The following is a 25,894-nucleotide window of genomic DNA, read 5'->3' as shown; positions in this document are numbered from 1 at the left end:
GCTGGTTGTTGCTAATTCTTCTGTTTGTTGTATCTTTATAATGAATTCCAATGTCCAGTTTTGAGATTTATAGTCCCATTTGTTTCTCTGTCCATATGCCGCTTCCTTATCATGAGTTCCAGTGTCTTGTTTCAAAATATACAGTCCTTGTCTGGCGATTGTCCTTGCCTCCCCAATGCCTCCTTAATCACCATACCTCTGGTACACAAGGTGCAACAGCAAAGTCCTGTTCAAAAATGCAATAGACCTGGGGGCTCCAGACTGTCTACAGCCAAGTCAAAACAGAATGCATGTATTTAATTCATTAATTATAGGCTAAATCAGTCACTAGTAATGCTAGACAACCAATAGTAGCCCAAATCTCGTTCTCTGGCAAGGACCACCATTATCCCTCATAGCCAAAGTAGACAAATGATCTCTCTGTAGCAAAGACAGCAGTTATTTCCATGAGGAATATTATAATCCACAAAAAGCAGGTCTTTCAGTTTTTCTAGGCAGATTTTCAGATGCAGGACAAATAAATGAGTATAAATGCAAATCAGTTGGACACTCACATAGCTTCCAAGTTCCAAAGGTGTTCTTTAAGTGTTTCTACTAAGTAAAAACCAAACCACGAGGTGACTGCTGCAGAAAGCACAGCAGCACACCAGTGGCTGCTCCACTCTGCCAGCAGGTTACAACAGTGTAGGTTTCCCAGCTCCACCTATAGGTAGGACACTACACTGAAGCAGGGTAGGGGGAGATGTCCTACACTGCCACCAGAAGATTTAGCCTGCCTTTCTGCAGATATTAATTTGAGAAGTCTCCGTTGTTCCTTTTATAGCTGCTTTTTCTTTCCCTCTATAGCCACCGAAATAGTTCTTCATGCCTCACTAGTGGACAGGAAATAATTCATTGCTTTCCTGATGGCTTTCAGCAGAGCAACGAGGTGGCACTAACGTACAGAACATTTGAAGGTGTTTAAATAAGTTACAGTCAAACAAGTTACCTGAACTGGAATACCTTTTGATTCCCTCTTCAGAAATGCCAGGTTAACATGGAGCCTCACCACTCTGAAAGCACATTCAAGTACTTCCCCACACCTCAGGCAAACAGTTGGTGGCTCTTTATGACCTGGTAAAAGCACTGCCTAACCTTGGATTCTTGCCCAAAGAACCCCAGGCAAGCAGATGATTTAGACTGGAAGAATCAAGTTATCCTGACAGAAATGGGTTTGTCAGCCTATGGTGCTGTGCCCTTGCCTGCATCCCAGAAGTGTTCCCAGCTCCCCAGTGTTCTTGCTGTGCGCTGCAGGGCTGGCCAAGTACCAAGTACCACTGCTCGCCCTACTGCAACCGCTCCTGGCAGCGTCTGTCCTGGAAAGCCCCAGCAGGGCTGCACTCCAGTCTTCTCCCAAGCAGAAGCTTGGGAGAAGACTGGATACGCTGCCAGCATCCCTCAGGTAAATGCTCAGCACAGGCTTAAGAAGTGATTTATCCAAGGTGTGTTCCCCTGAAGTTGCCATCCGGTGAGGTACTTCTGCATTTCCTGAGGTGATAGTTCTTCAAGCATGTCCTACTGTTTGCGTGTTAAGTGCAGGACCCGTTGGCTTGGTCTTGGCATAGCCACATGTGTGAGCGGAGAGGCTCTGCCTCCGCAGATGAGGAAAGAAGTGAATTGACTTGGCTGTGACCACATCCATAAGCTGCTCAAGGCTGGGGCTCTGCAGGCAGCTTCCTGAGGCACCAGCTCAGGACAAGCCATCTCATTTCCACCACAGTGATGAGAAATAAGTGTCAATGGTGCTGTTAGTGCTGATTTCAGCAGAAACATCAGATGTTTAATTGACTCAGCCGCAGCAGCAGCTTCAGGCCAGGGCTGCTGAATGACACCTCATTTTTACCTTAGTCCAAGCAGGCACTGCATACAGATGATCAAACTCCAGCCTGTCACATCACCTCTCTGAAGTCACATAGTAAATTGCGTTCAAAAAGCCACAAAAACTTTTTAGTAGCTAAAAGAGGTTGCTTGGCCAGGGCACAGAGAAGCCTGCAAACACAAGGGAGATGACAGAAACACACAGATCACATTGAACTCATGTGGCAGACCAATACTGAGAACAGGATTTAAAGCTGTAGTCTAAGAACTGTTGGGACAATACCACACCAGTAGTCTCACCAGTGAGGGTTAAGGTAGGAGGTGAAGGTAATGCAGCACTTCCACCCCTGCACTCCAACCTCAGAAATCTACATGGACGTAAAGAAGTACTGCATAAAGCTGTCACAATAGAAAAGCCTTTTTTTTTTTTTAAAAAAAAAAAAAAAAAAAAAAAAAAAAGGTAAGAAAACAATCCCAAAAAATCCTGCTACTACTTTGCAGCTATTTGTAGGTGACTGTTTTAGGAATAGACAAGCTTGGAAAGTTTAAAGCAAGTTGGTTCTTAAAGCAAGTTGCTGGTGTTCTTCCCCCTTCTTTCCCCCCCAAGGGGAAAAAAGGGTGCCTTCCAGGCAAGGTGAACCCTAAACACACACATCTCTTGTCATATCCTAGACATTCCCAGCCCCATTGGTAAAAGTAATCTGCAGGCCACTGGGAGGGAGCTGCAGCAGGCTGCAAGCGAAGCACTGCTGACAGCAGCTGCGAGCTCCATGCCTTACGCACCAGGGGATTCAAATCCCAGCTTGTGCCAGCCGCGTGTGGGGCTGTCAGCATCGAGCACCTCATAACTGAGGCTCCTGTGGTACCCAGATGTTCAAAAAAAAAAATAAATTGAGGAGCTTCTTCTAGGAAGTCTGGGACCCAGCTGGTTCTTAAATGGAAAAGCACAATTTTTATTCTTTTTTTAAAGTTATGAATAAAAGCTACAGTAGCTGTTTTAGAACAAGATTAACAACATGCTTCTTCCATTACTTTATGTTCTGAAGATCAGCACTGCTTAGGTTCACATTGGTACAGAATTTATCTATATGGAAATGCAGCAAATCATCCAACCAGGTGACATTTAAAGACTCTCAGACAGCATTCAGAGCATGCATCTTATACAGCCTTCAAATATCAGGACTATGGAAAGGTAGCATAAAAAATTTAAACGTAAAGACAAGCTGATGACACTTCATGATCCCAAATTAATATGCATAAGTATATTGCTGTACATAGAGGTTAGGAAAAATATTTCTCAGAGGACAAAAATGAATTAAAAGAAAGAAGAAAAAACAGCTCAAGCGTAGTTCTGTTGCCCGTCTTCTCAACCCAACTCAATTCCACGTCAAAATCAGCCACTGGCTCCTGACTTTACTGCAAGTAGCACAGTTTAAAAAAAAAAAAAAAAAAAAAAAAAAAAGCCCTACCAGAACAAAACAAACACTGAAATACACCACACACATCACCAAATGCTCTACATGACCACTGCCAAGCTAGGAAGAACATTAAGAAAGGGATAAAAAGCATAAGACCAAATTAATCACCTCTCAACTAATCAGATAAAAACACTTCGGGAAGCTAAGGGTAAGAGCTCGGACATCACCAGCCAAAGGAGAGACAAAGTGTAACCCCTCTCCTGTAACACTGATAATTTTTATGCACTACTGCATGAAGTATTAGCACTTATTCTATGAACATGTACAGAGCTGTGATATTCCAAATGCCAATTTCTGTCAATTTACCTTGCCAACTGTAGGAACGCAGTGTCTCCAGCTGCACGTACCTGCCCAGAGCAGTAAATCACCAGATCCAGCTTCTATTAGTACTGGGTGACACAGGGAAAATGGAATTTTTAAATGGATTTTTAACAGCAATGTCAATAGTGTGGTATATCCTAACTTGGGTTATGAAGTGTCAGGTACAGTCATTTCAAAACAAAGCCTCACTAATAAAGAAAGAAGCACTGCACTGACTGCTTCCAATATCCCCACCAGGGAAGTTTTGCTAATGAAAGCACAAATGGGTTTTAACTTCCAAAGTTCATTTCTCTGCCCCACATCATATATACAGTTGGTTTTGCTCAGTTTCCCCCATTCTCTACCCATTGTCAGAAGTATTTTCTAACAGCTATAAGGTCACACAGATTTTAAATTAAGTTATCTGACTTAGCTAACTTTTTTAGCCCTTGTTCCCATCTTGCTTCTCTTTCCTTGTGGCAATTAATGGTGGGAAGCAACCAGTCACAATTAGCCGGGTTGTGGAGGCTAAAGGAAGAATCAGCCATCACTTCAGCTCTGAGCCACTCAGTGTTTATCTTCCTCGCCCGCCATCTCTCTCATTTGCAGCATATTTTTAGAATCTTTTATTGCATCTCTTAAGTCCCTTGCTAGTTGTAATAACTCATTTTGCTCCTTAGTCTTTCTGATTTCATCCCTACATGCTTCCACTGCTCTATCTGTATTCGTCTTATCTTCTTGTACAATCAGGATCATCGCCTGCCCTTTCCAGCAGCAAGCAGCTTTCACATATCATCTTCCTGGGAGGCTCTGCAGCCCAGCTTCCCAGACCTGCTGCAATCTCTTCTTGATGCCCACTGTTCCCAACCTGCTGTTTTCCCCTTTCTTCATATATGACTGTGATCCCTGTCATTTAACTACCTTCACCTGAAACTGCCACTTTTCCTCAGCCCACTCTGAGATTATGCAGCTCTGAATAAAGAAAAAACAAAATTCAGTTCACTAATAAACTCTTCACCTTCGTTTTACCTGTGCATAGTATTATCCAGCATACCGTAATATTTAATCCACTGCATAACTAATAGAATTATAACAAGCCATTTATTGCCCTTAATATGTTTATGGCCAGTACAAGCATTGACATTTGATGAAGATAAAACAGGAAAACACACCCCAACAAACCCTATCTTTCAGGGAGATCAAAAGGAGCTACAGACACTGCAATCTGGCAAAAGAAAGTCTTTTCTTAATGAGAAAACCCCTATTAACTGCCTATTCAGCTGATAACAGGGGACTTCTCTGCAGACCGATCCCCAGCCCTCAAGATCCAGCTAGTGTTCAACTACGACAGCAACTTTTGACTCCCTTGCCTGTACACACGTTAATAAATACAATATTTGGGGTTTGAATATGGTAAAAGAGTGTTTGGACATTGCCATTGAATACTACCAGTAGCAATCCTCCAGCATACCAGCATGTTCACACAGATTACACACACACCTACCACCCAAATGTCTCTGCACTTCTCACCGTGCAGCTACAAGCAAAAAGGAAAAAATAAAAATACACACACACAAAAAAACAGTTTTTCTGGCAGAAGTTACAAGCAGGCCGTAAAACAAATTTGATTTAAGTAATATTAATTTGCTCTCCAGGACCATTAAAAGTATGAACATGTCTGAAGAGATAAGCAGAAGGTACGCTGACTTTTCATTTCAGATTGGAGAGTATAGCCTGCATATCAATACTTCTTTTCCATCAGGAAATAGTGGGATTTCTTTGCTGTTTGTGTGCAGGTGTGGCAGAAACAAATGGGCGTCTCACCTTGCCTAAGCAGGGATGCAGCACTGGGCATATCTTTTTTACTGCACTTATTTTCTTCTTTCTGCTCCAATTTATCTTCCCCTTCCGTGGGGTTTGCTTTTGTAGTGATTTCTTTTTCTGTTCTCCACTTGCTGGAGACTTATTTTCCTCACTTCAATGACTTCCCTCCTGCACAACCGCTTTCATAAGGAAGCTCAGCCTATAAATTCCAAAGGAAGATATCTACAATGTCATTCAACTATATGCTTAGAGAATAGTTCAACAAAGGCTCTATGCAAAGAAAAACCACTGTGACAGAAGTTTGTTTCACATGACCATTCTTTGTGGAACTTGGTAGAAATGTATTCCTTACCAAGTCTACTGCAGCTTTGCCTCTCTGACCTTTAATTCTTCATCAAAAATACTTTGCTTTGAGATGGCAGTCTCAGTCTGTCTTGAAAACCATGAGTCCAAATCAAGTTAGAGTCCCTTTTGTGCTGAATTCAGAGGATGAGAAATACAAGTCTGTTTTTATAGCTATCACCACACCACCATTTTAAGAAGAGAAGCACCTTGCTCCAATTCACTTTTGAATACATCACTGCTGAATCCCAGCAAAATGACCCTCTAACACCATACTCGACAGGAAGGAGTCAACTGTGTGTCAGCATACCAACGCAGCCTCGGGGCATACTTTTAGGATTGGTTTTCTACTGCAGCTCTGGCCATTTCCCTTGCTCTCTCCCCACCCAAAAAGAACACAAGTACTGTACCTGCTGCAACTATAATGAGACTAATCAACCCATCAAATTAAAACTCACTTCTCATTTAAGCCAACTTGGATACCTGTCATTAATCACGGCTACTTGCATGTTAAATCTCAACTTCAGTCTCTAATCTTCTCTGCATTGTCAATGTAGTGTCATTTGAAACATGGTATTGCTGCGTGGGTTTAGTTCTTCAGTGTAATACATCTTCTGACAAGTATTTATAGACAAGGATCATGGAAACAAAGAATGAAAATCCTATGCAATACCATCAGGGCAAAGATGGATTACACAACATGCAAAAACAGACACAAAGCATCCCAAACTTGGCTTTTCTAAGCAAATACTAGATATACTTTATGTCTGGGTAGAAAAGTGATGATAAACCTCTTCCTTCATAATATAAGCCATAACATAACATTTTCACCATCTATTTTTCAATCCCATTGGACTTGCAGATTGGTCCTCTACTCAAGATATTGAAGCTTCTCCAAGAACAACCAACTGCTTGACCGTTTTGCAACTTGCATTTCTTAAACGCTGCCAGATAACTCACCTGTGCATATACTGCTCTTGGGGATTGAGAGGTCTTGGCCTGAGAGTCAGTTCTTACCTAACCCAAAGCAAGGAGTCAGTAAACACACTGGCACTCAGTCAGGCTGCCAAGTCACCTCCAGTCATGGAAAAAAAAATAAATTAAAATGCTCAAGGATCTCAGCAGGCTCAGTTACCTACCCCAAGCACCTGAAGGCCTGATGGCTGGAGTGCTCTGCGGGCTGCAGCAATGTGACCCAGCACTTTGGCCTGAGGGGACAGACCCACGCTGCCCCTCTGCCAGCAACAATCCCCTCTGATGCAGCCTCTGGCCCTTGCCAGCATTGGCAGTGTTTCCTTATCAAGCAATAAGGAAGTAAATTGGCAGGTTTGGGCATGGATTTTACACACCTCCTGCCACTACCAACCAGGTATGTTCCAAATAGCTGGGCCTTCCTGCTTGCGCACAGGCCATCACCTCTGCCCCGAAGGTGGCTTCCTTAGGGAAGAAAGGACCTGCTGATCTCTCCTTTCCAATCGCCAAGATCTCAATTAGTTTAAATTAGCAGAAGACATCATTTATTATTAATCAAATAGATGACTAGGAGAAGGTAATCAATCTAGCCCTTTGGAGGAGCCAAGGCTTGATTCAGACGTGAGTCAGCTGCCTTCCCACGGCTGTGCTCCAGCAGCAGGCTCCCACACAGGTGCTGTACAGAGCCCCGTACTGAACAGGCAGCCATTAGCCCTCATTTCTCAAATCAGCTTCTGCTGGCTGCTATCTTGTGCCATTTACTACTTAATTCATTCTGAAAAGCAGTGTGTAACAAGCTGTGCTGACATGTATTTATTGGGTGCTTGTCACAGCACAAGTGCTGTTAAATTGCTTGCTACACACCAAACTTTTCACCATGAAGTATTTCCATCCTGCACTGAGTTCAAAGCCTTCAGCTCTCATCTCTATGTCTGTAAAATGTATATTACATGTACAGTGCAACATAGTCTTGTTCTGATACAAGGTAAATTTGGTAGAAAATGTATTGCTGCAGACTCAAGTTTAGGACACGTTCTCACACTATTTTAAGCATTTTCAAAACAGAGACATATGGAAATAGGACTTGTTAGAATTATGAGTATAACTACCTGCATACAACACCAAAATAAAGAACAAAGTGTATTCTGAGGTGGACTGAAATAATTTCTTTGGCCTGCATAACTTGCAGCATTTGCATAACAGGGAAACTACACCACACATACAAGCACATCACATCCTCTGCTTTGCACTTGCTGGACCAGCAGTGAGAATCCATCAACACACACGGCTCCATCCTGCCCAAAAGGCAGGTCTGGAACAGGAGTTCTTCCACTGGATCATCTGGGGATAGCCAGAGATGCACCAAATACCAGCTAATGGTTAAAAAGAGTTTCAAAAGAGTTTCCTGAAAAACAGGCAGGTACCCCATACCTTAAGCTGCAGGGAAAAGCCCTGGTCAGTAATTGGGGTGTCAGGAAGAAGCATGCTTCTCCTCTCTTCCAGCTCCTGTTAGCGTGCTGCAGGAAGGCCCCAGGCACAGGAACACAATCAGTCCCACACCATGCAGCTGCCCAGAGGAGAGAAAAGCAGGGCCTGGTAACAATGCAGTGTTGAGAGCAGCTTGGGCAGCGATGTTGCCTTCCCATACCCCCAGCAGGCATGATTACAGAAGCATCACGTTTTGATTAAAACCAGAGGATACTAGGGTGCTTACAAAAGACTTGCATTTACGACATTTCATTTTGGATGAGTGAAGATGGTCTAAAAGATTATTTCCAAGTTTAATGAATTTGACAAGAAGTCATTAACTTTTTGTTCCTTGATTTCATTAGCTGTTCAAATCTTCCTGCTGCAACAGAGCAAAGGAACATCATGCAGAGACCAGAAAGTCCCCCATTGGAAAGATTAGCATAATGTATTTTTTAAAAATAATACACCGAGCAAGTGACTTTTCACACTTAGTCTGAGTGTTTAGAGTTCTTTTATTGCTTGCTTCAACCTGCTCAGAAACGTCTCTGATCACTGATGAGACTAGCAGGATGCTAGGGGGCTCCACGACCAGCACCCTGCTCTCTGGCAGTCTCAAAAAAACATGCAGTGCTGCAGACATGAACTCCCAGTGCAGCAGTTCAAAATGGCATTAGGAGCATTGCCAAGGCATTATAAACCATGTTGCTCTGATCTGAAAATGGCACAGGGCTGCAGCTGATTGCTATGTATATGCAATGACAGACCACAGGTGAGGATCCCAGCTACAACACCATCAGCCAGCACTAGCCCAGCGTACAACTGGGTGAATCCAGCAAGTGTGCTACAAGATTTCTCCATGTATAATTAATTCTGCACCTGTAATGGAATTGCTGCAACAGTTAAGCTGCTTCAGATGTGCAGCCAATACCAAATCAAGATTGCAAACAACCCCATTATTTTTCTCTCTCATTTTTTTTTTTTTTTTTTTAAAAAGACACCTTAGACCCTACTCTTCCTGAAAGAAAACATCAGAAAGAATGGCTGAAGTTTTCTTAAACTTATTTAAAATTTGGTAGTTGGGTGAACAGCACAGAAGCAAGAATTCCCATGCAAACCACTTGTAGTCATACAGGACTTGTCCATGATCTAAAGGGAGCCACATGGAAGAACAAAACAAATCTGTAGTTACTTCATTGTGAAAGCAAAACTCTGGACATGACCGTGACTCTGGAACCAGGTAAGAGAGCACACCAAGTTTTCCTTCAATGCTGAATCAGTCTCCCTCCTCCTCTCAAACCACAACTCATGTGGAGAAGCATCCCGTTAGGGGATCCAGATAAGTTTGCAGCAGTGTGATGCCCTGAGCCAACAGGTCTCTTCTTACCTGCCTAGGCTTCCACCCAAGAGCCACCCTGCACACTCATGGTCTGCATGGCTCCAACAAGGGGAGTCCCATGTAGGAGGAGAATGGGGGTCACAACTTGCACATATCTTCCTTCACCAATGTAAGAAAGTTGGTTCTTAATGTTTAGCAACCAAATTAAAACCAACTGATGTTCATTACAATAAGCATTCAGTCTTCCCTGCCAAGTGGCATGAGACAGGTTTGCCTATAAAGGCTTCTTACTGAATTAATTCTATGCGGGGGCTCGGGAGCACTAGCACAAAATCATTGAAACAAATGTCTGCAGCAAACAGTTTTCTTCACTTTCTCACATTATATTACTGGAAATTCAACAAGAAGCAAGGGCAAAAGCAAATGAACTAATCAACTTAGGAAGAAAACATACAGGCAGGTAGATGTAAAATTTAAGTTACAGAGAAAAGTTTTATCCATTTTATGACCAAGCATAGAGAACAACAAACAAGCTGAAGTCCTTGTTCACATTTTACCTGGAGGGGAGATAGCAACCAAGACAATTTAGTACACAGAGGACTTGGAACTGAGTGTAAATTGAAGCCATTCTTTAGTTATGACAGGGTCATCTCCATTAAAATGTAGACACCGACACCTAAATTATTTCATTTCCCTTGCCTGCTCCTACAACATCTCCAAACTGAAATACCAGTTTTATGATGTTGGCAACAGGAACTTCTCATGCAATGGTAACATTAATATTGCAAACAAAAAACTTAAATATTGTGCAAGCTGAAAAACTGAGAATACAATGCAGTTTCTTATGTGTGGTAACACACTGCAGCAAACAAGGCAGAAAAAAATAATCCTTTGCCATCAATTCCCTGAAACCAGAAACAACAAAACTATTAAAAAAATAGCAAACCCTCTGTTTTGAGATTTCACACCATGTTTTCAAGGGGCTGTTGCTGCCCTCATTATAAAAAAACATGCCAACTTGAATTCCTGCACAGGAAACAGAATGGCTTCCATACAGAAAAGAAAGTTGATTTAAGCTCAAAAACCAGTTTTGCTCAGAGGACTTAAGAAGAGTAAAGTAAAAGTAGCTTACCCTGATAGCTGCACTAGGGCTCCTGGAGTCTGCTGGAAACAACTCTGTTGATTATTGGCCTATGGAAACTGCGTTTACTGCACGAACATGGACCAACAAACTTTCTTCCAGTGGATAAAATACTATCTAAAAGCTGCCGCATATTATTTGGCTTGGGTGGATTTTTTTTTTTTTTTAAATGAAATACATAAGGGAGTGCTGTGATCTCCGTAATGCATTGTTTAATATTAGTGTAGCAGTGCAGCAGAGCAAAGACACATATTAGTAAGGTTGAACCACGACAACTGCTTGCATGGAATATTTCTTTGGCTGGCTTTATTGTGCCTTATCAAGCCAACCATCCTTCCTCCTCCTGTGTCCCTTACACACCTTCATGCTTTACTTGCTGATCTTCCGGGGTCATCGCAGCGTGCACCATCAGTTGGAGCCCATAGGACTTGGCCAGTACATCTCCAGCAGTAGGATGCACTGATACCAGTTTTGTTGGATCTACCAGTTTTATAACATGCCAAAATAGGTTCACAGTGTAAATGCTATTTTCAAAAACTTGTTTAACTACCTTGGTAAGTCCACAGGGCTTATTCTAAGAGGTTTAAGGCTGCTGACAAGAGCCAGTATTTACAAAGAAGGAGGCATTTGTTACTGGACTCCACATATTATTGCAGTAGTGGAATTCAGTGTAATCGTCTGAGTTTACAGCCGCGTATGAATGACAAACTTTTTCCACGGTATTTTAAATCTAGGTTCACTTACGAGAGGATGTTTTAGAGCCACATACATTTTTCTAGTTCTTAAGGATTTCAACCAATATCTCCCTTAGTTCTTTGTGCTTGTGGTATTGACTTCAGAGCCTACAATCCAATGCTTGACAGTCACTGCCTTATGCCCTCTTACACCAAAAAAACATCGCAAGTGAACTCAGAGTTTGTATAAAACAAGAAGCAACAAGGCATTCCTATAGCAACAAGTTCAATTCCACCTAGAGTTTAATTCCTAAAGAGGAATGGCTCAGCTTGCAAGTAGTATTTGTGCACATACACTACTAGTTTAATTGGCTTTCAATTCATCTGACTCTAGCTATTGAGTGCTTTATAGAGGCACCAGAACTATATCCATATATTTGTTGTCAAGAGGTTACTATCAGCGTCTGCCATAGAAAGCAGAACGACGTAAAACATATTTAACTTTCTTAGAAGAACTTTTTCATTAAGCAGGAAGTATTTCAGTCAGTTTGACATCCTACCTTGACGGGAGATAAAAGTGTGGACTACATCACAGCACGACTGTAGCTGTGCAAAAGGACTTCAGTGGACACAGGCAAGATAATGACTACACAAGTATAAAGAGGCAACAGCAAGAAAACCCTTGAAGAACTGAATTTGCACAGCCTCAGTAAAAATCTGTCAGTTACAGATGTTAAAGTTACATCCAATTCATAGAGAAAAGTTTAGAAACAAAACTGAAGATATTTACAGAAGTGAACAAAACTGTTAATAGAAAGACAACCTCAACAACGCCACATTTTGAAACTCACTTGCAGTCAGTCTCACTCCCCCAGTGGTCAGACTTCCAGGGGCAGCAGTTGGTTTGATCCCTGAAGGGCACCAGGTGGCCCCATCAGCTCGGTACGCAGACACAGCGCTTACTCAAGTTGCTTGCACAGCAAATGGCTTGTGTTGGGGAAGTTACAGAGTGCAATAAAGACACAAGGTAGCAGACTGTCTAAGAACAAAAGATGTTCTACCTTAGAGGGGGTGTCAGAAGTGAACCCTTCATGAAGTAATCATGTTTAGATGGGATACAACATTTTGCAAACAGATGTTTCGCTGTTTTTTCTTGACTGTATTGACCTGAAGTGCACGCTGGAACCTCTGTAACGGCTGAGGTGTTTGAAGTGGAAAAACACCCAGAGTTGGGTTATTTATGGCCTAGTTTATTCCATTTGCTTTCAGAACTATTATCTTTCATCTTAGTTTTGGTGCATAGAGGACCATTTGACACAAGTTGAATGGAAGTTGTCATTTTTGTGTTCTGCAAGGAGGGAAACAAATGCATTTTTTTCTGTGAGCCGTTTCTCAGGCTTTAGATTTATTCTCATTTTGCCAGATAGTCTGTAAAGACTAGAAGGAGGCTTAATCAACAAATGAAGTAGAAAAAAGGTGAAAGTGGGTTAAGAGATGAAAAAGGTACAGTTACACACTTTTGGAGTACTGGAAGGAAGCATTTCAGTTTACAGGAAAACAGGATTTACTGCATGCAGCAGAACTAACTGCAAGTGGCAGGCAAACAGAGCCCTCTGCTAGCTCACTGCTTCATGCAGCTTCAGTTACCCTGGCTAGAAGGCAAAGAACAGAGGTTGGACTCAACTCTTCATCTGTCAGATACGGCCCTACAAAATAGCATCAGTCAAATTCAAGAGCAAGGCCAAAGGAATTTAATACCTAAACAAGCTCTGCCCAACAGAAACATTTTGTGTGTGCTCTCCTGGAGATCCCCTCCATCCAGGAGCTGGGTACCTCGCGCTTTCATCTGATGAGTGGAAATAAGAACTGCACTTCTAGAGCTCGTGTTATACTACTGCTAGGAGAGCCTCATGCCAAACTCTATACCACACTTACTTCTTAAAAGGTAAAGGATGTTTATGGCACTTTGTCAAGCTGCTCTTTATTAAAGCCAGCATTTACACACCTTCTAGTTGCATTGCAGTACTTGCAATGTTACTTGAAGTGTACCAGAAGTCTTTTTTTCCCTTCCCCTTCAAACCAGAAAACAAAGGCTTTATTGAAAACCAAAAACCTACATATAAATTAACAAATGTCTTACCTAGCACAAACACTTCCCTGCATCCTCTTCTGCAGCTCCTCACCATGCTTCTGGGACTATTTTTAGCTCTTTTGGAACATCTCAACCAATCCAAATGGTCAGAAATTAATCACATCAAACTTCCTTGAGTTGTGTAATTTCAAAGTGTTATCGACTAGTTTAATTCATCACAAGAAACACTACTTCAGACTGCAATATTCAGCAACTATAAAGAACATACTAGTTTTTTTGATACACAATGCTAGTTTTTTTTATTTATTTTCTTCACTGATAGAACTCATTGGGTTCTACAGTTGGCATTAAGTGCACATATGATTGCTACATTACCATGCAAATGTGTTTTTTGTTGTTGTTTAGTTGCTTTCTTTTTTAATGCTTTATATCTTTGCCCACGTAGAGGGACAGAAATTTGAGCCAAACAGAAGTCAGAAAGAATCAAAGTTGTACTCACAATAACCTAGAAACTCCCCTGAAATACCTTATTCCTTTTAATCCTCAAATATTTCAGGAACAACCCACAATTTATATGCATCAAATTAAAGAGAAACCAGGTTTTCAAATGTTGTCCAACACTTGTCCCTTAGAATATACCCACGGTAGACAGAAATTACTGAAATACCTCCAAGGAACAAAGACAAAGCAGTTACACTGTACTTTTCAAATGCAAACCAAGTGGTCTTGTACTTGGCAAATATATATACATTCAGCAAGAACATTATGGTTTTTCTGGGATAGTATTTACAAACCCTCACCACCCAGAAATGTTGATGACAGTGTTTGTTCTCCAGCAGAACACCACATACCAGAATGAATGGACAGATCTGGAAGTGCTGCACAGAGCAATGCCACTTCACATGTGCTGGAGACCAGACCACAGTGGTTTAAGTTTAGAGCTCCGTGCACAATAGATGAATGCTGCAATAGTCATGGTGCTCCCAAACAGAAGGAAAATGGACCTCTAAGAAGCATCTCCGTGTCTACGGATCGCTAATATTAAGCATTTCTTGCTGGAACAGACTCAACAGAAAGCAGTATTGTTGAATGCAGCTGTCACAACAAGACCAAAGACCACATAGCCCAAGAATAAGTTCAGAATTACCATCAAACCACTGCTTTCTGTGGCACTCACGTTTTCAAGCACAGTCTGTATTCAGGCTAGTCTCTTCAACACAGAAAGATGCATCCATCAGATTATTCTCAGAAAAGAGATTTTTTATAACATAGATAACCTTTGACTAGCTAAAGGCCTTTAGTTTTGTTCAAGGAAATAATGCAAACGTGCTAGAGACAACAGGCTCTGCCGTGAGGTCTGGTTGTTGCTACAGCTATCGATCAGGCATTTTGCACCCCTTGTTACAGCTATTTGTGTAAAACTTTGCACTTACATGGAAGATCTTTCTTGGAAGGCAGATCAACAGAGCAAGCAAGAGATACTGGGCATCAAATTTGTTACGGGGCTAACTCCTCTGATGATAAGCTGTTTTACAGGACAAGTTGTTTGCTAAGTCTCAGTCATTTAAAAATAAATACTGCTCAGAACTGTATGCAAATCTCATTAAAGTTCTCTGTAGATTTTAAGACAATAACTTGGTCAAAAAGCTCTTTTATAAATTGGCTATCATTTGCATACTGTGAGGGTTATGGCTTACTGTATGTGCTATAGATCACACTGCTGCCTCTGGTACAGAGCCTTTAAGTGCAAAGCAAGTATCTTTGCTCGTTGGGAAAAGATAGCCTTGTCATAAAACTCGCTTTCTCCTGTTCTCAATTCTTTGTAAAGGGATTTACCCCAACATGTAAAGTTCAACAGGAGTTAAAGTCAGTGTCAAAACACACAGCTCCTGAAATGAACATACTCTGTCTTTACAGTTCTATGCATGGTGAGGCATTTCCAGGGCATCAGTTGCCAACAAACAGAAATCACAAGAAGAGCTTTTGCTTAAGACTTTCGCTCCATAGAAGCTGATCCAGAGCATCATCCTTGCAAGTAAAGATCACTACAAAATCACATGGTATTTCTTCAGCTACCTGAGCTTATCAAGCCTGCAGATGTTGTGCTATGGAGAAAATGAACCAAACCAAACCGTATCAAACAACATCCAGTTCATGCCACCTCTGCTGAAACTGTTTTTATACCTACAGTTTAGATACCTACATGTATCTTTGTCATGCCCCAAGTGTGCAGCAAAGCCAGGTAAGTCCTGAAATGGACTAAAATAATTAAGCTGCTAAAAAGCACTTAAAAAAAAAAAAAAAAAAAAAAAAAAGAAGAGGCTAAGCTGTGGTCTGTAGGACTGGTAGCACACTGAGTTTCTCTGAAACTAACAAGGAACCACAAACAAGAGCAAGATGCACAGAAGCAGACTCCAGCTCTCCACATCCATTCCCTCGCTATGCGGGATGACGCTTTTCAGAGCTACAGGAGCACATCCCCACCACCCTTCTGCTGGATTTGTTGCACTCCATCTCAAGCAGCTCTCAGTTTAAGTAACATTTCCTTGTTTGTGCTAGGAGCTTCATGTCAGACAGTAATATTTAAATAAGCATTTAAGCCATAATTCCCCTCTCCACAAAAAATTTCCTAAAAAACAAACAAAAAACCAGTGATGCTAAGAAGTAAGATATGCTACGTGCTCCCTTTTTTTCCTGCCTTGATGAAGTATATTTTATGCTGCAGGTTAAGTAAGTTTCCCCTGCAGTGATATCTCATCCTAAAGACATAATGACAAACACACACTTGGTTCACCACAAGCTGTCTTGTGAAGGCAAGTGTCTTGTGGCCTTGATGTTCTGCATCTTCATGAAATACTGCAAATATGTTATGCTTGTAGTGATGATTTTGCAGGGGTAATGTTTGTCAAGCAAATGCTTCTCATATTTTCCTGTATTTATGAGGAGACAGAAAACTCACACTGAGCGGAATTGTTTTCAAGATGAACACAGGACACAGCATGAGGTATGAACCCATAAATTCAAACGCCAGCCCTTGATGCAAATTGCACTTTTCAGTTTCTGAAGCAGTGATTAGCATCCCCATGGCTGCACGAGTGAGGCCTTTTGAGAAGTGAAAGGACTCGAGTTATCACTGCTCACCATGTTGCCGATGGCAATCACGGCAGCATCCTGAGTTACCGCGTCTGCGGCATGGATTGCATTCGTCCGATGCTTTTATTCGCTGAGTCTCAAATTGCTTCTCAGGAAGCACGAGATAATATCCCTTTCAGAGCATCAACATAAACACACAATTCATCAGTCAGAAAGCTTGTAAACATTTTCAGAGCCAAGCCAAAAGCTTCCTGACAGTTACGAGTTTCCCCAGAACACACAACCCAACCAACTGCTGCTCCCTCAATAAGGTGCAACAGGTAGGAGACAGCAATCCATACATCACAGCAAGCAGAAGGAATTCAAGAAGTCTGTTTCACTTTTTGTCTTTTATTACCTTAAAGCTTACTTAGCTTCCCTCAATATTATGTTTGGAAATGAGTTTTTTGTTTGTGTCAGCCTCCTCTTAGAGTGAATCCAGATGGTTTTATTCAATTTTTCAATCAACAGCTGCCTTTTTACTACTTAAGGATGGTGTGACAAGAGCCATATTTATCATATTAGGCTAAGCATTTTGATATAGATGTCATCAATGCTTATTCCTCTGAAGTAAGAGTTTTGTCTTTACCAAAATGTATGTGATAAAATTGCTCATCCTCTTTTTAAACTGGGAGTTTATTTCCAGAACTCATTACCATGCAGTACTACAGCACTTTTTCATGGACAGCTGCCAGTGGTTTTGCCTTTTACATTCACAAAAACTTACGCTGCACCTCTCTAAGCACTGCTATTTATCATTTCATTAGTTCTTGAAAGACAGATGATCCATTATATTTATCATTTACTTTGTTTACTATCACTAAAGGAGACACTGAACATTCCAAACTGCTAAATAACTCTTTACAAATGTGGGATGATGTGTTAAAGTGAGCGTATTTAAACACAACCTACCCAGGTTTCAAGACTTGAATCTACTTATTTTATCCTATAGGTACCAAAGCCACAGGGTAACACTGGGAATTAAGAGCAGGAATTTGTTACTTAACTGGTCACAAAGCTTACAAAGTTCCCCTCTGCTTCCCAGGACACCTGACTGATGCTCCACTAGCACTGCCTACAGACCATGAGAAATGCTGCCTATTTGCAACCTAGAGGGAAGAGTGAAACACACGTACATTAAAAACATTTTGTTTAATTGGGATAACCACCATCCTCCTCCTCCTCCACCCTTCCAACTCAACATACAAAACCCACTTAAAACAGAGAATGGTATTCCCAGTCATGTGGCTCCTTCTGTCTATTATTGATTTCATTTATAGCCAACACACATTTCCAATTTCAAATGGACAGATTAAATGACGCTAGGGTGAATATTTGCCTTAGTCACAGAACATTATGGAACACGTCCAGAAACATACAATTTTTGGTAATAAAAAATAAATAAATAAATGAAACGGATAAGGCATTATACAAATACTAAAAGGCATTTATACCAAAACTAGGAGGGCATAGGCAAAACTAAACAAAACCATAAATGTCACCGCCAGTGATATCAAAAGCAGATCATACAAAACCACAGCTAAACCAAACACATTTATAAAACTTTATCTGGTTGATGAAGACCAGAACCTTAGTACAAAGTCTGAAAATGTCACAAAGATTTCAGCCATTACTTACAGTGCATCAGGTGAGCTTGTGCGAGTAAAGCTGGATCCACAAAGACATAGGCAATGCACTTCTGGGTCCTTACTGTGTAGTCCAGTTTTGACTCCTGCTAGTCACCCCACACCAAGTGATTGAGTTGATTTTTTACAACATGTGACTCTCAGAAGCCCATAAAGAAGAGGGGCAGTGCACAGCCTGAATTAGCAGTTTCAGCCTAAGATGGTTGCTGATCAACCAAGTCAAACACCACGTATGTCTTCCACAAAGGATGCGTTTGTTCTTTATTTCTTCCATGGCTCAGTTTAAACAGTCTTACTGAGATAATGCAAACATCTCAACTTCTACCTATAAAAAGTTTACAAGTGGCAAATTAAAACACCCTCATTTCACATAACCTAAAGAAAGCATTGTGCCGTTACTGCACATCTGAAAGAAACTTCCCTAACAGGTGAAGGCGTCACTCAAAGCTCTCAAAGGCAGGCACATTACACAGTTGCTCTTTACTAGCCTTTTAAATGCTAGCTACATTTTTCAGGTTGCAAAAGATGCAAAACTGTATTAACTTTTGCTAGATGCAGTTATTTCAGTTCCATAACAGGACTGCATTTTTAAATTCTTAAAACTCACCTTCACAAGACGAGCACCTCATCAAGCCTGGGGAAGCAATTTCTCCCTTTCATTCTGCAGCGTAAGGCTGTTTCACCAGGTCTCACTTTTATAAAGGACAGCATTAATCACTCTTATTTTAAACCCCAGACTACTTAACTTTCAGTTATCAGCATTAATACACTCCACCCACGTGCCCTGCAAACCAAACATTGTGAAGCAGGCATTACTAAGAATTAAATTGGAAGTTAGAACCAGCTGAGAAGTGCAAGTCAAATTATATTGGGTTTGTAGTAAAGCTGTACAAGCGTGGAAGAAGTTGTCCATGAATATTCATCCCAATTACATCATGAGCTTAAGTGCTACCACAGTTAAAACCTTTCAGTGTCTGCTTCCAATTACATTTCCATTCATTAGCTTTACTAATCATGCTAAAACAGTGAAAACAAAGTTACATGGACAGGAACCCCACAAATACCACCATAAAGTCAAGGCAGGCCAGAATTTCATTTCCCTAACCATGGGACTCTTGCTCAGTTCCCATCAGGTTTACCTGGTACCCAGCATAGACAAGAAGCACCTCAAATTTCTGTTGCCAGCAGTAAAGCAGGCAGCATATAAAACCATTACACAGAACAGGGATAATTCATGAGAATGCATACAGGACATTGCCCCAAAGCAGGACTGACTTGCAGTTCAAGGCTGGCTGTGAGCACCAAATAAACTGACAAGTTTTTACCTTATTTTCACCTTTTAGCATTGTGCTGTTAGAGATAACTTACTGGAGATAAAAGAAAACTATGTCTTGAAATTGCACTTCATGTGCTAATTTAACCTAATATTAGGATGATTTAATCTGTCACTATCCACTTATGTTGAGCTACCTTCAGAAGTTACACATTTATGCTTATATCCTTTCATTAAGTGGGCAATAACAGGGTCAGATAGGTCAAAATATACTGTGGAATATTCATTTTACTCCACTTTAAGTGACAGAACAGACACGGTAAATTAGCATATCAATAAGCTACAGCACGGTCTAAATTCCCTAGCCCATTTGCCAGCAGCATATCTCCCATGTAGTCCACTAGCTATAAAAAGAAAGAAAACACCAAAACCAACTAAACAGAAGCCCCACAAGTCTAGACACTACATTCTTGTACATTTCTCAACACTGTAGAATTTAAGCATTGCTTTGTTGCCCTTTTTTTATTAGAGAATCTATATATCAATTCATTAGTTATGCAAAAAAATAACCTCGTTATTAGGATGTCATTAGCGCAGAATACAGAAGAGTTGCTGGTATTCCCACTGACAGGTTACCTACCTACTAACAAGATTTAACAACCTTCATGGCTCTAAGACACCACAGACACGTGCGTATTGCAAAATACCATTACAAAACCTTATCGCACAGTTTCCCAGAAGACAAGAACACATTTTCTTGTTATATTCAGATAAATGGTATTACATGTTCACTCTTTGGGGCTATACCTTAGCAGACAATTAAGTTCTTAATAAATTTCTTATACACATTCAGCCCTGTCTTTGCAGAGATACTAGTTTCTACAAGGACAAGTCTGCAAAAGTTTTAAAAGGAAGGCTATGGTATTTCTGCTCCTCCTCTTTCTTGGTTCTCAAATCTCATTTGGAGCAAGACAAAGACAAACCACACATACATATCTATACATACATGTATATTCAGACTACTTAAGGTTAGTAGCATTCGTAGAAAAGATGGATTTGCTTGTAGTGCTTTTTCATAGACATGTGTAACATGCCAAGCAGAAGTGTCTTTGGCTTATTAACTCATACAGTTGCAAGGGTTGGTACCTATGGAACAAAGTTAACTAGGTTTTCTAAAACCAAAACACAAGCATCACACGCATGCCTCAGGCAAGAGGCAATTACACTGGAGATCTTCATCAGGTGGAGCTGGGATCAGGTACTGATCCTTGAAGCTTCACTAGCTGCAGATTCTTCTCTGCAATACACATGGGAAAGACAATTATTCCGCTTGTCGTACTGGCAGCCCCTCTCTCAATGAGAGTTTACAGCAATGTTTTATGTACAGAAACTTGCATTTACTCCAGGTGGTCATAAAAACACGCGGACAAGATCAGACACTCAGTGTAAAAGTACGTTAACATTTGCCTGGCCTCTATAACCACCTTCCTTACTAAGGAAGAACTACAAAGCCCAGAAAGTTTTATAAAGAAGGAATGTGCATTAAAGCCTTTACAAGAGCCCTCTGAATAACAGCGTCTATAAGTTTGAGGGCAGTATCCAGAATTCAGGGGTGCAGGGGGGCTACACAGCAACAGAAGAATGAAATGTCTTCAAATGGCACAGGGGTGCAGGATCCCTGGCATCACTTGAACAACTGCAGTGAACCTTCCTATGTCTTCAGGGCATCTAGCAACATTTATCCTTACATTTTCAGAGGCTGGAGAAACCAAGCCAAATCTAATGCAATGCCCAAAGGAACAAGATTAGCTTCCACTGAGAGAAGACAGAGCCCATGTATGACTAAAGGGGACCATGCACTTTCTTTCCCATCTCATATAACATCTCAGAAGAAGAGCTGTAATTTGGATTCACAAAGCAGCAACGAAACAGACCAAGTGCAATAAAACTTTTCTTTCACACTAGGGAAGGCTGTGGGGAGAGCAAAATGTTTGAAGACTTTATCGTTGCACTGGAACAGATAATTAGGCAATTAAAACTATGAAAAGTGGACAAATTACCAGTTCCAGATGAATTGCTTTGCAGAACAGAAATGGGAAAAGCAAGAAATCACAAACGAGAGCCTTTGGCAAGCATTTAACTAAAAGAGGGGCAGCTCGGGAATGAAGGTGAAAGGGTAGTTAATTTGCAAAAGCTTATCTGCTCCAGCAAAGGAACATTTTGAAGGAGTTGATCCCTAAAATAATCTTGCTTTTCATGCATTGATAATCAGAACACATTAACAGAGACCAAGCAGTCTCATTCCAGCTTCAGTTTTGGTCACTGAGCAGGGCTGTGTTTCCAGAGGCATCAGCAGTACCTTCATATATATACAGAAGAGACTTGCTCGATCATTCTGCTCACTAAGCCCTTCCAAGCAAGAATGAACTTGGGATGCAGGCAAAATTTGCTAATCCAGCTCTGCAAAGGTACCAGCTATGAACTCCTTGGCTTAAAGCCCTGTAGACCTGCTGCAACTGTAGATTTAAGTCAGGACATACCCAACAGGCTGGTGACACACCATGAGACCAGGTGTGTCTTCCCCCTCACTGCCCACACCAGGAGGCGGCTGCTGTCTCATCACACTCTGTTGATGAAGGAAGGACCTAATAGCTGCAGCTCAGAGATCCTCCTTTTACTACTGAAAATAATCAAGGGGAAAAAACTGCTGCTGTTGAGACAAGAAGAAACCACTGAGTGCTAAGGATTGCACCTCATTGAATTGCAGAGTATCTCCCACTCTAATAAACCTCAAAAAGGTGGAAGTATGGAGAAGAGAATGAATCACGTGCTTCACAAAGGATTTGACCTATCAAATGTGTTTAAAAACAGGAAAAAAAAAAAAAAAAGGCATTAAACAGTATGAAGGCAATGAAACAATGGGGTAAAGAACACAGAAGATGTAACTTGAATATTCACTAGCACGGAGATTGCCTAAATTAAAGAACACAAAACAATGCACAGCTGTTTCTGTTTTTTTGATTACCTGCAGAAGTTTCACTAGAAGAAATGCAAAACAATAAGCGTGGCATAAATGTATAAAGTAACATCTACTTTTTTTTTGTTGTTGTTACAGTTAGAACCCCTAATTTAGATTTCCAGTTATTTTCTTTCTAGTTAAGAGTTTCACAGATACTGTTATCAAGATGTTGATTTTTCACTACAGCATCTCTCTAATACCTATGAATCAAACTCATTCCCATGGTTTATTCCTTCCTGAATCTGATTCTTCCAGTACAACACAAAAGCAGATGAGTAGGGGGAAAAATAGTTTATCAGAGTTTTAAGCACTTTGAATCCCAGAACACCACTCTTATCTAGTCCAAGCAGCTTGAAATGAGACATTGTCACAGGAAAGATGTGGGTAGAACAGTGTTATACTATTGCATGGGCTGCCAAGGAGGGAGACAATGATAGCACAATTCTGGCATCTTTCAGAAGAAATGAAAAAAAGCCTTGGACATTTTCCACTGTGATTTCTAGATCACTGCAGAGTGCTGTTCTACTGTCCGACTCCAATATTGATGTAGCCCTTTGCAAAAGGGAGACAAGCAGTAAAGACACAAGGACTGCTTGATAATGCCCCATTAGATGAATTGCCCTACCTTTAAGGAGCACTGCCCAAACCCAGATTTTCCCCCTTTTTTTGAAGGGGAGCTCAAGCAAAGAGAACAGTTTGTTGTCCATCACTAGCAAATATAGCAGCATACATAAAAATACACCATACATAAAAAAAATACAAATAAAGTACAGCAAATATACCTTACTGACATGCTAATTTCAATGGAGAAAATGAGGTCTTGCAGTTAGTATCCTACCATTACTTCTTTAGTTATACTAGTAGTTATTTCTTTTGCTATATTTACTTGAATTTCTCCTTTGCTTATAACATTAGAGAGATATGTTGGTGTTAATCCTGAATTATAACCAACACCTGACAGCTCCTCCCTTTCTTTGAGGGACTTCAAAAAAAATATTTAATTTTTCTTCTGATGTTTGACAGTCTATGAATGACAGGAAAAAAGGGGGGAAGAGAAAAAATAAATACAAGAAGATAAAATCATGATTGATTTAAAATTGTAAGAACAACTAACCTGTCCAGTATTCTTGATGTGAAATACAGGGCTTTCAGATTTATATGAGGAAGTTGCCTCAAACTGTATTTTTTCCAGATAGACAATAGTTTCCCCAGTTCCTACAAAAAGGTGCCAGGGTGGGCTGGAACCTGATGGTCTTTAAGGTCCTTTCCAACCCAAACCATTCTATGATTCCACAATTACATTTCAGTTCTTGGTACTTGCGCTTTTTCTGTTTTAGAAGTCACCTCTGCCTGGTTATAGTTTACCCTAAGAAACAACTCAAACACTATGATTCATGCAGGAGCAAGTGTGCTCCAGACAGGCACACAACACCACAAAAGACTAATATTCCGTGGAAAGTACACACTTCTTTTTTGCTCTTTGGCTATGAAAAGATTAAGAAAATAGAAGATTTGACATTTGCAAAATGCATGAGCGACTCCTCAGCCTTACACAAGTCTCTCCTCTGATAACTTAGTCAGAATTTTATTGGAAGTTCTAAAAATTACCCCCAGAAACACACTGTAAGAATTTGTACAAGGTTGCCCCTGACCTAAATACCGTCCACATTTCAATGGTGAAGCAGCAGTAGAGCATAATATCACTATTATCCGAAATACCCTAACAAACCACCAACAGGCATTTATCCAGTACAGGGCGCTGAGAAGCATCACTATGAAAAGAGACCAACAAAAATAGCAGTGTGATAACTTACCTCAGTACACTACCACTGAGATTATATGAATACAGAGAAGCATAGAGGACTTCTGTCCTTTATTGTTTGATTTGAGGTAAGAGAGAAGCATAATTAGGATTCGTATTGTTCCACCTGCACATGGTAAAGGTGTATGAGGTGTACATAAAAAGCAGACTGTAGATAAACCAAAGATACTCAGGAGCACGTAATAAGCAGTGACCTAGATTTTGAACCAACACACAGACGTTTCAAACAACTAATAGAAACAGTAAAGTTTAAAAAAAAAAAAGACACCCAGGAGAAGTACTGATCCGCCGGCAGTTATGAACTCTTCACAAATCTGAAGCTGCACACCAGCTCCCCCAGAAGCATCTCCCAGCACACCGAAATAGCCTGGAACAGACACAGACTATAACAAGTCGGCAACCAGAGGTTACAAACTACACAACTTTCAAACAATTACATAAGGCTCACAGCTCGGCTCCAAGCCTGACCACACGCAGGAACTTCTCCAGAGCAGCCAATTCCCTGAATTGCACCAGAGCACCTCTGAAGCAGTGACGATAAACTACCGCAAGCTTCCTTAGAGGCTACAGAACTCCCGCAGAGCTGAGAGCACAGCGGAACAACTTGAATCAGAATCTTTTCTCTTACCTTTGCTGAGAGTGCCTGTGATGAGCTTAAAAATGGTCTGGGCGAATTTGACGATCCCATGCTTGCACCTCTTCGAGCAGCCGCTCATGGCTGAAGCGTGGAGGAAGATCTTCCCTCTCACAAGGTCCAGAAATAACAGAACAAAACAAAGCAAAGAGTCCTTGACAAAGTTCAGGCGGCAGCTGGGGCAAGGCACAGCGCTCCGCTCTCACACACCGAGCCTCAGCTCGGAGCTGGGGCTCGCTCCGAGGGAGGATTGCAGAGGCGAGCCCCGCATCCCCCTGGCGTTAAGACACGACGGCACGGTTGCTGCGATGCCCTGCTGGAAGTTGCTCAGCGCAGGGAGCAGCTCAGCCGGGCAGGGGAGGAGGAGGAGGAGGATGAAGAGGAGGAGCAGCAGCAGCAGCTTGCTTCCAGGCTTTGCAGGCTGCCTCGGCGGGCAGTGCCAATGCAGCAGCTAACGCTGGAGTCACGGGGGGTGGCTGCTGCAAACATCGGCGGCTGCTTCAAGTCTCTTCTCTCGGTCTCCTTCCCCAGGCGATTTCACAGCTAGGTAGCCAGTTTCGCTCTCCTCAGGCCCGCGGAAGCCAGCAGACAGCACTTTCTTCATTCCGCCGATGCCGTGCTCGCACCTTGCTCGCAGAAGGCTGCAGGCTCTGCAAAACCTGATGCAAATAGGACAGCAGGGCTGCACCCAGCAGAAGTCTCTTTCCATCGTACCAGTGTGAATGCTGCTCAGGTGGCTGCTCGCCCAGCAGCGGGGCTGGGCCACTTGGCCCCCAGGACCCTCACTTCGTGCACACCACCTCGGGTACCAGGTCCAGGTACGGGTGTCTGATGCTCGCAGGGCTCCTGCTGCCCGTGCGGGGAGCTCAGCCCCGAGCAGCA

The 25,894-nt window shown here is 41.6% G+C and overlaps 1 protein-coding gene across 1 annotated transcript in view; it reads right to left on the bottom strand.

The window, feature by feature from the left end:
* Window positions 1–25,094, bottom strand: part of KCNIP1 (potassium voltage-gated channel interacting protein 1) — a gene marked incomplete at both ends in the record, with an annotated part of 371,918 nt that extends 346,824 nt beyond the window's left edge. Inside the window, one exon of the mRNA XM_084295178.1 lies at window positions 25,007–25,094. Coding sequence (XP_084151304.1) covers window positions 25,007–25,094 — 88 coding nt within the window. The remainder of the gene's footprint in view (window positions 1–25,006) is intronic.
* Between the last annotated feature and the right edge of the window lie 800 nt (window positions 25,095–25,894).

The sequence above is a fragment of the Netta rufina genome (assembly GCF_964035555.1).
Source record: "Netta rufina genome assembly, chromosome: 14".
Lineage (NCBI taxonomy): Eukaryota > Metazoa > Chordata > Aves > Anseriformes > Anatidae > Netta > Netta rufina.
The sequence above is the reverse complement of the archived record's forward strand: the minus strand, read 5'-3'. Positions and strand labels throughout refer to the sequence as shown.